Source organism: Homalodisca vitripennis, chromosome 1 (assembly GCF_021130785.1).
Source record: "Homalodisca vitripennis isolate AUS2020 chromosome 1, UT_GWSS_2.1, whole genome shotgun sequence".
Classification (NCBI taxonomy): domain Eukaryota; kingdom Metazoa; phylum Arthropoda; class Insecta; order Hemiptera; family Cicadellidae; genus Homalodisca; species Homalodisca vitripennis.
Genome location: NC_060207.1, coordinates 43,285,177 through 43,298,459, shown reverse-complemented (window position 1 = coordinate 43,298,459; position 13,283 = coordinate 43,285,177). Strand labels below are relative to the sequence as shown.

The 13,283-nt window shown below is 32.2% G+C and overlaps 1 protein-coding gene across 1 annotated transcript; it reads left to right on the top strand.

Annotated features, from left to right (window-relative positions):
• Positions 1 to 3,496: 3,496 nt before the first annotated feature.
• LOC124359765 (juvenile hormone esterase-like) lies at positions 3,497 to 12,743 on the top strand. The gene is made up of 7 exons (XM_046812816.1): positions 3,497 to 3,659; positions 5,220 to 5,252; positions 5,994 to 6,093; positions 8,632 to 8,788; positions 10,344 to 10,529; positions 10,708 to 10,910; positions 12,699 to 12,743. The coding sequence occupies exons 1-7, from the start codon at positions 3,502 to 3,504 to the stop codon at positions 12,741 to 12,743; spliced, it is 882 nt and encodes a 293-aa protein (XP_046668772.1). The 5' UTR covers positions 3,497 to 3,501.
• Positions 12,744 to 13,283: the final 540 nt, after the last annotated feature.

Here is a 13,283-nt window from a genome sequence, read left to right as displayed (position 1 = left end):
ACAAAACTACTTTGTGAAGGTTCTACTTAAGAAGGTTCACGAACCTTGCATGTATTTAATCCCGTGTTCCATTTTGCCATAATCTATATTTGCACAAAACTACTTTGTGAAGGTTCTACTTAAGAAGGTTCACGAACCTTGCATGTATTTAATCCCGTGTTCCATTTGCCATAATCTATATTTGCACAAAACTACTTTATGAAGGTTCTACTTAAGAAGGTTCACGAACCTTGCATGTATTTAATCCCGTGTTCCATTTGCCATAATCTATATTTGCACAAAACTACTTTATGAAGGTTCTACTTAAGAAGGTTCACGAACCTTGCATGTATTTAATCCCGTGTTCCATTTGCCATAATCTATATTTGCACAAAACTACTTTATGAAGGTTCTACTTAAGAAGGTTCACGAACCTTGCATGTATTTAATCCCGTGTTCCATTTGTAAACGAATCTTAATTAAATTTAGTAATAACTCAAGTAAAGTGCCTGTTTCGGGTCATTTGAAAAATTATGTACTGGTAAATAGTAATTTATATGAATCCTGAAAAGAATGCTTTTTAATTAGTTCGAAAAACTAATTACTTTGCGATAATTAAACTTGTTTAAGTGCTTCTGGCCCAATGAAATAATGAGGAGCTGGAAATTGTATGTGGAGTGTGAGTAAAATTAAATACAAAATTAATAAGATAAACCACACATAACACTTTTATTGTTTTATTCGTACTATGTACACTTCAAATTTAAAGAGTTCATCTTCGGATACTAGGTTAATGTAAATAAAATAAACAATTACATTAATTACACATAAATTAAGAGTTTGTTATAACACATGTTAATTTAGTTCATTTACTGTATTTGTTTTATTTTAATTTTATTTATCTCATTCTAGTGCATGAAGATGAATTCTCTTTATTTTAAATGTACATAGTACGAATAAAAAAGTAAATGTGGTATAAGTAGTTTATTCTTCTTATTTGTTTAAACACTAGTGGAGGCTTATTACATAGCATTTAAGGTATGGGCGTTCTTGGTTCATGAAACTAAATTGTTAAGTAAATTTCTATTGAAGTTAATTAATGGGCTTTTGAGGTAACGAACTGAATACAATGAATTTAGTTACTGTTGCTGTAATCACTCAAATGATGTATCCTACGAAAAACACTGTAACATAAAGTATGAGAGCTAACAATTGAGTGTATACAAAAATAAAATAAGCTATATGTATGTACCGTACAAAACGTGAGTATAGTTCACAACTGCTCTCTGATCGAAAAGTATACGTACAGGGTTTGAACATTAATGACACTACTAGAACTAGAAGACCAATATTAGGAGTTACAATTTGACACCGCCCTGGGCAGTCTTACGGGTTTCGCGATCTTGTGAGCAGAAGCTAAATTAACAAAACCTATTTAATTCAATCTGTGTTGAAAATAGAACATTTTAAATAGTCGTTGAAAAAACTAAACGCCCAAGACAGTTACTTCATAATCACTTTCAGCGCTACACACCTTGAAATTTATTGATCCACCATGTCAAGAATAAAGGTAAAATTTTTTTAAATACATTTGTACAATTCTTAAATTGTATACTCTAAAACAATAAATGTTTATCAACCTAGGCTACATAATTTTGGTGCGAATTAGACCACAAAGTTTCAAGTTATTAATTCTCAAAAGATTAAGATTTCATAAACATAAGAACTACAAAAAATAGTTTATAAATAATTTTCTCTATATTTATAAAAGTATTAATAAAAAGCTAAATTTAATTTAACTACTATTATTTTACCTATCAGTTGGTACAAACCAACTTAAATTTTGACAAATTTAACACAATAGTTTTTGTTTGGAGAGTATTAACAAAAGTGGCCTTTTCCGGGACACGATCATGTTGTAAGGACGAAAAACAAAAGTATTTGTCAGTTGTTTGAAATGATTTTCATTAGAATAACGTATAAAATCAATATTTCATGATTCATTCAGCAATATGTTGCCCTACTGTATACATGGCAGAGTAAAAGTGTGGGTTGAGACCTAATTAAGAGAATTTAATTTATCTTATACTATACTAATGCCATTGGAACATCTCCTCAGATTTTATAAAAGGACATGTGGATCATTCACATCTTCTCGGCAACAAATTTTAGAGCAACATTGGACGATAATAGGCCGTACTATGTACAAACAGATTGGAGAATGGAGAAACTTATTGTTTTCCACTGCATGTCGAGTGAAACTGCATATCGATATGTGCAGTTTATTGCATCCCGACTGCCTTCATGTACACAAGTAGCCAGAAAGCAGGTTTACACTGAGTTATTTTGTCTTATGTTAAGTGTTCAACTACAATACATTCAGTGAATTCCATCCACCAATTTCGACTGATCATAAACTTATAAGTATAGCTAAATAAGTGCAGTAATTATGACGAAACATTAATACATTTTTCAGGCCATTAAACTCTTAACTCTTCTCTAATAAACCTCACTTAGTTACAAACGTGCCTTTATAGCCTGTCTGATTAAAGATATTTTAACTTAATTTTACAAAATGAGTATTGTTTTGGCCTCAATCTCACAAACAAGAATCAGACAAATGAGTTGTAATAGAAATTCAGAATTAAAAGCTCTTTTGTGATGAAAAAATATAAATATTATACATAGTTTGAAATACGACCTTTCGTGGTATGCTATCTGATACCTTTGTCAAGTGAACTCTCTCAAACATAAGCTTTTTTGGAACAGTCCCAACAACATAACTGAAATAAAACGATAGATAAATCCGTCTTTAACATGAATCATAAATAACGTGCTGGATCCAAAATACCAAAATAGTTACCTGGTTCATGCCATCCATATGTCACTGGTGGTAGTTAATGTGAAAGTTATCTCATCTACGGTGGCTAGTTTCATTTAACTAGAATAATCATTATATAAGTTTTTAAACTTCGTATATGACTGTGTCTGTACCACACGTATAGATTATATTTACGCCATATAGTCTCTTTGTCTAGAGCTTTACAAAATAACACTACTAATACTTTATTTAGTAATATTTCAAAACTCCATTACAACCCCAATATGAATTGTTATTCCGGGTGAGTATCTGGGAACGTATTCACTAGAATAAATTTACTGTCAAAGTTAACTTTTTAATTGGTTTATGAATCTTACGTGGTATCTAATTAATGTTAATAATTATATTGGTTGGTAGGGTAATAAACCGTTCTATAAGTATTTATGGTTGAAAATTTAACGTAATGATAATAGTAAATGTTTTCTAACATAAATAATTATTTGATGAGCTACAATCGAAGACGAAGGCCGATGTTTATTTTAAATTTATAGTTTAAAATAAATAAATAAAAGTACTGCAATGTCACCCATATCACATCCTCCAGATAACATGTTGATAAGTTGAATCAAAGTGTCCCTGTTAGATAACATAAGCTCTCATATATTAGTCAAGTGTTTATCTCTTACAAAGTGTCAGTGAACATGGAAGAGTCAGTTATCTTACAAACAAGGTTAGGCCGGCTGAAAGGTTTGGTCCAACAATCCGTTTTGACTGGGAAGCCTTATTATTCATTTCGAGGCATTCCTTATGGAAAACCACCACTTGGAGAACTCAGATTCAAGGTAACATTTCAGATTTGGTTTTGGTTACGACTTACAACTGTTCATATTTAAATAAATAAGGAGTTTAAATAAATTTTGATTGTAGTGAAATAAAATTAAATATATTATGTTTTTACTATTGTGTGTTAAGGCTACATAAAATACAAGTTGTAATAAGTTTAAGGTACATAATTAGCAACATTTTGATTATGTTTTTTTTTTTTCAAAATTATTTTCTCATTATGACTGAACAAAATATTTACACTTTGGAAAACCCCTTAATCCAGTATTTCAAACTTCTGATATTTTTATTCCGAAAATAAATTTAATTCATGTATCATTTTGCACAAAGAAAAATTTATGAAGGTCTTAAATTATACTATTGTACGCTCCATTGAAAAGATTCTGAACCCACTTAATATACCCCTTCAATACGAAGGAAGTATAAAGTTATAATTCTTATACAACGATATAGAGGAAGAAGAGCAATTACGTAAATTATTATAGCATTCTACTGATTCCAGTCCAGCCAAACATGCCAAGATTAGATTTTATTCCTTGGGTTAAACGAGTTTCATGTCCACGCCATTAAAAGTTTTAATATGACGGACGTTTATATTAGGTGATAAAACTGTTTCTCTTGGTGATGTTTTATAAATTTTTATCTTGGTGTTTAAATAAGGGTCTCTGGTTAAGTGTAGTTTGCCAGAGAGGGCTTCCTATTGTTAAATCATGAATGCCCGACCATATGCATTATGGAAAAATTGTTTGAATCACAGTCACTTATGTACTCTAATTACATGTGAAGTTCTATTTAAACTACAAAGACTGGTTATCACTGTTGAGAGTACTGACTCTCAGCAAACTACAGTCATGTGCAAATTAATCTGAACAGAGAGGTAAATTTGGATTTTCGGCGTTGGCCAACCTGCAGATGTGATGTTATTTCTTTTGTACATGTGATTCATTGTTTCTATATCACTACCACACTTTTTGAGGTTATGATTATGGATCTAACTCCTAGGAAAAGAAACAAGATTGTAACTCTGCATGAACACACTTCTTTGACTCAAAGACAGATTGCTGAACAATGTGGTGTGAGTTTTTGCGCTTTGTAAATAATATTATTAAGTTTTAAAAACGTAACCGGATCAATATCTCCTAAAAGAAAAGGGTTTTGTGGAAGAAAAAGAAAAACTACAACCAAAGTTGATGCAATTTGGTTAAGAAATAGTAAACTTCACCCTGAAAAAAACAGTTTTTGATCTTAAAAAAGACAGATCTGGGGTCCATATTCATGACTCAACAGTCAGAAGACATCTTTTGGCCGTTAACAGAAAAGCCAGAAAGGCCAAGGAAAAAACAACTGTTAACAGCCGATATGATGAAAAAACGGTTGGCTTGGGCCAAAAAGTACAAATTTTGGAAAGTTGAGAATTGGAGGAAGGTTTTATTTTCTGACGAGAGTCATTTTGAAGTCCAAGGTAGGAAGTTTGTCCCATGTAAGGTCAGATAATGAACCTTTGTCACCGAAACATTTGCATCAAACAGTAAAACACCCAGTTAAAAAAATGTTTTGGGGTTGTTTTTCGGCTTAGGGCCTTTGGTACCAATATCTGGAATGATGAACAGTGAGAAATATATTCCTATTCTACAAAGCAGAGTGATTCCTGAAATTAAAAAAACTAGAAGCTGACTATCATGTAAAATATCCTGTGTTTCAACAAGATCTTACGCCCTGTCACGCATCCAAGGCAGTTAAAAAATTCATAGATGAACAGGGTATTTATTGTGCTTGGAATGGTCTGGAAACTCGCCTGATGTCAATCCAATAGAAAATCTCTGGTCCATTTGTAAGAAAAGATTAAGAAAAAAGGACTGCACAACTAAAGAAACGATGATTTCAGCCCTGATTCAGATTTGGTTTTCATGACCTTGAAATTCAATAAATGTGCAAGAAACTGGTCGATTCAATGCCAAAAAGACTTGAAATGTTAATACAAGCAAAACGAGGCCACATTAAGTATTAAATGTATGTATAATGTGAAAACTATGTATATGTTATAATTAGCCTAATAAATGTTTGTTTTTAACTAAAATTGGTTTTGTTCAGATTAATTTGCACATGACTGTATAAATATATATTCAAAGTAACATTAAATTACTCTCATATTACAGATACCAAGGCACTCATTACGTTGTATAACATAGTGCCTAATAGTGGTTAGGAACGTACTTCCGCCAATATGTTAGTGCTTACTAGTCAGATTGTTGATAAAGTATTGTTCATACTGGAACGGTTAATTATGACCTACTGTCCAGGCAACCTCAGCCGTTTGGCAGTTGGGAAGGTACCAGAGATGCACTTAAAGATGGCACAGTGCGTCTAAACAACCTGTTTTGGCAACAGAAACACAGGTATTAGCTGACGGGGATGAAGACTGCCTCTATCTCAACGTTTATTTCAACCAGGTATGCATAAAATACAAATAAATATATTCCAAGATATGTAAGCCTAATATTATCGGAAAGGGGATCTTGATAGCAATCACGATATATCTGAGTATGGCAGTGGAATCGCATTTGAATTCATATCGTTTATTTGATCACATGTAATCCGTACAGCGATAAATACAAGCAATGTTGTTAATATGCGATATAACTAGCTTATAAACCGTATATGCATAGTTGAATTAAATTAATTTGCGAATATCTGAAAATAATGTTTGTCACATACGTTCAGAGCTCTAATAATGTACGGCTTCAATACCGGTCGTCCACACGATAGGCAAATAAGAACAACCTCGCGGACGTTTATTGCCTTATTTTTAGTGAAAGAAACATGTAAAGTGTAAGATGTATCATTTTAAAGATATTATTGAAACGGATCCAAACGCCTTTTAGTTTTCCGATATTTTTATAGTTTATTCAGAAATCTCAAACTTATTTGTACTCAAAAACTATTCATTCTATCGCAAAACTAAAAAGTTTTGATTCACGATAATGGTATCTTTAAAATAAGGTATTTTCCATAACGCTACAAAAAAATAAGGGCGTAAAAGTGCATGAAGTTTAACACTGTTACTATAGGGAAACTTCACAAGGTCACCCGGCTCCTTTAATGGATATCACCTAATCTTTTGATAAAATTGTATATTTTTGATGATCTGAAAACCTATATAAAATGTAAATTAAATATGTTTCATTATGTTTGGTCAAAAAATATAATATATTTTCAACCTTGATTTAAATACATCATTTGTATTCATTTCATTGCATTTTTTAAACGGAAGAGTTTAGATGAATATTTAAAAAAATATTATATCCGGGAAATTTGATGAGGGCGAAATATACGGGTTTAAATACTTAGTATCGTGGTATTGAGTATGAATAATATCGTTAGATTAAATTACTTTGGCTGTATAACATAACAATATACACGTACAAAAAATTGTATAATACACACACTGTATATACTTTCACTCGTGCAATTTCGACATACATACACGCATATATTTTATACAATAAATCTTGTTCTGAAGTTGTATAATGTCAATCTTATACTTCTAAAGTTAAAGTAATTTACTATTAAAATCTTCAATACCAAATATATTCATTTCTGGTTGCAGAGTAACCATTTAAAAGTTACATATCACTAGATTAATTAGGCATTGTAGCACAGGTGCTCTTACAAGAGTGTTAATAACACATGTAGCTTAGATTTTTAACAATAAAAACAAAGTTCGTTTTCTACGCCACTAAAGCTTCATTTGTGGACCTTGAGTAAACTTTATCACTACATTCTCCCAAGTTCCAGGAGAAATCTGCTACCATATAGCAGTGCCCTTTGTTCTACGGTAAGAATTTATATATATAGTGTTGATATTCTTGTAAAAACGTTAATCTTGATCTTCATTGGTATATACTGTATAGTCCAGGTGACCTTAATGATCATTTTTCACACACACTCTGAAGTTTCTCGAATGTGGTTAATCAGCTCTACATATTTGGTTTCAAGGTTGTCTATAAATTTCAATAAGTATGCAAGAATTCACGCTTTTGAATTACTTAACGTAATTAGATATTTTATTGATTATACAATGTGAAATCCATATAAAATTCAGTTTCTTGTTTCCATGAAATTACTCCAGGCATAAATTCAGAGTCTAAACTGACCGTTCCATTAGACCTCTAATTCTCTTCAATTTGATCCTTCAAAATTTCTGCCTATAGCGCAGTAAAGCCTTAATTTCGTTAAACAATAAATATTTATGTTTTGCTAGAATGAAAATTGACTCCATACTATTTCCAGTTACTGCTAATTCATTACCATGATTTCTTTGAGCGTGTTATTGCTTCTAACCTCTACTTAATTAATATCCCTGCACTCAACCAATGATATTGATCTGCACAAACCATATATAGAAATTAAATTGTTTCACTTCCATTCAAGAATAACCATCCACGCCTTAGAATCTCTAGTTTGACAGATGAACTTTTACTTAGTTACACTGCCCAGAAACTAAATGTTGTGCCTACTTTCATAAATTCTATACCAAAGTCAAATATGAATACTGAGCAATCGCGGTGTAATTCAAACGTTTAGTTTTCACTTATATATTGAAAACCGTATGTTTTTGGAGATAATTGTTTAATACAAAATTTAAGTTAATAACATTAACTAAATGATGGACTTGTCGACTTTTATTTTCTGTTGAGCAGTATGGTCACAATTTATCATTCATGCAACTCGATAAACCATTAATTTTTTTTACTAACCTATATTAAGTGCATTCATTGATGAATAGGTAAGAGTTCGAGTGCAAACAAAAAAAACAACGATTTCTCTGTCCTTCTGCGAAAATGCTGTAACGCTCTCTTCAGAAACCTTGACTGTTATGAAACATATCTCCTATGTAACTTGAAATTATATCCATTTTCACCCCATACAATATTTTTCCAAATTCCAAATATATTTTAATTCGGTATATATTTGTTTATAATTTTCAGCTTCCAGAAAAAGGGAGATCTAAAAAGCCAGTCCTAGTTTCAATCCATGGAGGGGGCTTCCTTCTTGGATCTGGCAACTCAAAAACAAATGGTCCAGACTTCTTACTTTATGAAGACATCATCGTCGTTACTTTCAACTATCGTTGTGGTGCCTTTGGTAAGAAAATAATTAAAGATACATATACACTTCTTTTTTATTGGACAAGTTGTACAATCTAGCTAATTGATTGCATACAAACATTGGCTGAAAACAACAAAAATTGAGAAGTGATAAGATATAATGATATATGAGATATATGATAAATTAACCTTACAACACTCCTTCGCTTGTCTACTGTATTTAAGATTAATTTGGGACACATACTTTACAAAATTGTAGGAAAACCACTAGAGAGTATTTATGTATTTTTTAACTATTGTGTAATCCTTTAATCGGATTTTAAATTTATTGTTTATGTACAGAAACATTTATTCTGTGTAACATCAATATTACAACAGCAATAAAGGAAAGGATTTTTGTGAGATTTGTACCTGGCCTTCCAAATGTTTGGTCAATCGGCCTGAGAGTGAACCGCTTTCTACACTTCAAGTAACAACTCCGACTTGTATTTATCACATTACATTTCTTGTGAAAATTGCACCAGCCAACAGTAGTTATAATTTTATAAGGTTATAGAAGATATCATAGTCCGGGATCATTGAGAGACTTTTAGAGATCGTGGGCACTCTGTAAATGGCATCTTCCATAAGCCAAGATCTTACAGAGACCGAAGGCTTCTAAAGACTTGGATCTCTCATATACTGGACATATTATCCAAGAGTTTTGACCCATATACATATATTCCTGGAAGATTGGACAAGTGGTCCTAAAGAGTAGTTTTTTGTAAATGTTAAGCTATACTTGAGTTATCTACTGGATATTGTAGGCTGTGGCCTTCAAGATATTATGTCACCCTACACGCGGTGCTTTTTCTTTCCAGATATCTTAAATGTTGCTAGAAGCCATTCATTCATTTTAACTCAACGAGACATTACTAAATAACTAAGGCTGAGATTTGTCTTAATTTTAAGCCATTGAGAAATAATATATGTTTATATTATGTTGTCTGACAAACGATTTGTTTTACTTTTATTGTTAAAAGATTGAAAACTCACGAGTTAAATGTTAGCAACAAAAAACTAGTATTACCAGAATATAAAATTAGTTACCTTTATTTGGTAATAAAGTTTTTATCTTAAACAAACTTTGACACAGCTCAGTATGTTTCATAAGTTTGTTCGAGCACTCAAGCTATCACCTCAACTAGACTTTACTATTTGCCGTCGTTTGAGTCTACAGATGTAAAGAAATTATTATAATGTTTATTAAATTGGTGTTATGTCATTATCTGCGTTAAAAAATTAAAGTTAAACTAAATGTAGTAGTTATTGTTGGTCAATAAATTATGCGAATTTTGATAATACGATATTACGTTAGATTAGTAATTAAATGTACGTTTTGCAGTGATTGAACACTACTACGTGTAAATACTGCGTATCTTATACTATTGTTAGTTCAGTATTTTACTATAGATACTATTTTTAAAATCCATAGTATAACGGAATAATGTTCCACAAACAATAGTTATCGTGGTTTTAATCAGTAAGTTTTACATAATTTATAATCTCAATAACATAAGCCGTGTATAGTAAACAAATATATTAATTTAAAGGATTCCTGTCACTGGAAAGTGACGATGTCCCAGGGAACGCTGGACTCAAGGATCAGACTTTGGCCTTGAAGTGGGTTCGTGACAACATTGACAGTTTTGGTGGAGATCCCAAAAACGTCACTATTTTTGGTATCAGTGCTGGAGGAGCATCTGTAGCATACAATGTGATCTCTCCTTTATCAAGAGGTAACTGGCTTATATTACTTTCTTAAAACAATTTTTTCTCTAGTACATAATTAATAATTACAACCGGAAACCAAAACAAAAAATATTTCTAGCTTATATTTCTTGGTTAAATTTAAAGTTTTTTAAACTATGTGCTTTATTTGGGTCTTGCATGAGGCGACTACTGTTTTTGTTTAAGGACTGTTTCATAAGGCCATCATACAAAGTGGGTTTGCACTGAATCCATGGGCTGTACAGCATGATCCGAAGTCTCGTGCCATTAAACTAGCCAAGGTTCTAGGATGTGAGGCTTCTGAGGATCCTGATTTTATTGTTCGGTTTCTTCAGTCTGTGCCTGCAGATGAGATTGTTGGAGCTACACAGAAAATGGCCGCTGAAAAGGTATAATGTTCACGACTATTATGCTATTTACTATACAATCTATATATATATATATATATATATAGATATAACTCTACATCGGCGTTGGAAATATAATTTACTTGAGCTAGAAGTGCACATATACGGGTAACACTTACGAAAAGCGTGCGAAGCCGCGGGAAACAGCTAGTGTTTCATATTTTATCCCTACAAATTCGAGGAAATGAGATGTATTAATTACTACAGTTCTTTTAGTTTATTTATATTTTAATGCATAACGGTAAAGACTTTATATATTTAATTCATTTTCTAATCTAGCTTTCACATGTATCTATTTAGACTTTAGCACATAATACGAAATTGCCAAACATAAAGACGTTTATCTGGACCATCCATCTTCCTATATGTATTTTTGATGACATCAAGGGTGAATGTGTACTGCTCGCCACTGCGTAGCAATTGGTATGATAAATTTCAGACTGAGGATAACTCCTCTTTTCCGTCGTCTAATGTCTTTGGAGATTCTCCCTCGATGCATCCTTCTCCATACATCCCGTGCATATACCAAGTCATTTCAGTACACTGATCTATTCATCCTTGCAACGTTGTAGAATCTATCCTTGCCTGTCATGCAGGTATCTAATGTCAACTAGGAATGATCCGGATACTCGTTTAGTAGAGGGGTGTTTTCAAGAAAATATGCTTTTTTTAACACGTTTGACTGTTTTGTACATTTTCAGTCTAATATTTGTTTTTTATTGGTTTTGCACTAAACTAAGATGTTGAAGTGATTGAAATATTCACGATGTAAGACGTAATATTATATCCCGTGAACAGTAGAATACTGATCTATTGTAGGCCTTTTCTTCAACTTCTTCTTGACTCTTTCATTTCTCTTCTATAGTATATTTTATGCCTTCCAAACCTAATTTTAAATTCTTAAAAACACATCATTACAAATCATAAAATAATAACATTTTCCTAACTATAGATACGCTTTATTGTTTTATTTATTTCAATTGGTTTCAATTTGTAAGTACGTTATAATTAGGATAGCATCCCAAACTAATTGAAGTCTTATATTTAGGAATGATGATCACTAGTCAAACATAAATATAGTCAATGTAAGGGTATTTTAACTGATGATGAGTCTTTTGTAGTTTACCAACATGCATTCAGGAAAATGCTGACGTAAGTGTAAAAAACTAACCAATTTTGGTGTTATAAATATTACTACCAACAATGGAAAGCGAATATTTTTAGATATTATTCACAACAGATTTAATATGCTGGATGTAGAATTCAATGTTTAATTAAGATCAGTTTGACAATATTACATTTTAAAACTATAAAGCCCAAGCAAAAAACGGCAATGTGTAAGAAAGATTAAAATTTAAGTTACCTAATACTTTAATACGGCCCTGTTAATAAGTATGTAATGTTCAACTGTCATAATTACTTAACGAAGCACTCTTTAGTTAATTACTAAACTAAGTTATGAGATAATGGGATATGAGACGATTATGACGTTCTTAGAATAATAAACGAGGACAGCTTTATTAAATGAAACTTTTCTGAGGCATAATGTGCCCTTAGTAAACAGTTTATATATTTTATAAATGATGCATTTTTCGTCCCGGTGTAAGTAGCTTATGTGCGTGCATAACCCACAGTTTTATTACTGGAAGAACATATATTTATTAATTAATAGATCAAATTTACTAAGTTGTTTACAAGATTGGATTTGAATAATCTTCATTGTATCATATTGTCAAGTTATTTATAACTTTCCTTTCTATTTGTTTGTAGGAATATACAAGAAACTACACATTGGTTTTTATGCCATGTGTTTGAAATCTCAGGTTCAGACCCTTTTCTTTCCGACACCCCAGAAGCTCTAATGCAAAGAGGAGAGTTTGCTCAGGTTCCAGTCATTCTTGGGTGCACTGTGAAAGAGGGATCAGTCGCCGCTTTCTGTGAGTAGCCTATATTTGAATCACTTTCAAACTACTCTTTCTCAAATTTACATTATTTTTATTTGTAAAAGTGTAATATAATTATAACGTATGTTGGGGGGGGGGGGGGTGGGGGGGGGGGGGGGTGGGGGGGGGGGGGGGTGGGGGGGGGGGGGGGTGGGGGGGGGGGGGGGTGGGGGGGGGGGGGGGTGGGGGTACATTTTATTTTTTCCAACTTCACAATGTCCTAGAAATATGAAATTAATGCACACACGTACGTAATGGCCTAAATAGAAAAATGTTTTTCATGAAGATTAACCACCCAAAGGGGAAAATGGGAGTTGAAACTCATAGAAAAAATGTAATATCCAGTTGTTCTAGAAAAGTGAAATTTGACACACATGTATATTATGCCGTCGACAGATTACCGGCACCCGAA

Excerpts from the sequence above, each read along its gene's own strand:
- LOC124359765 (XM_046812816.1), top strand. The coding sequence starts at position 3,502 with ATGGAAGAGTCAGTTATCTTACAAACAAGGTTAGGCCGGCTGAAAGGT. Across the intron at positions 10,530-10,707 it reads GATCTCTCCTTTATCAAGAG|GACTGTTTCATAAGGCCATC; the intron begins GTAACTGGCTTA and ends TTTTTGTTTAAG. Across the intron at positions 10,911-12,698 it reads AGAAAATGGCCGCTGAAAAG|GAATATACAAGAAACTACAC; the intron begins GTATAATGTTCA and ends ATTTGTTTGTAG.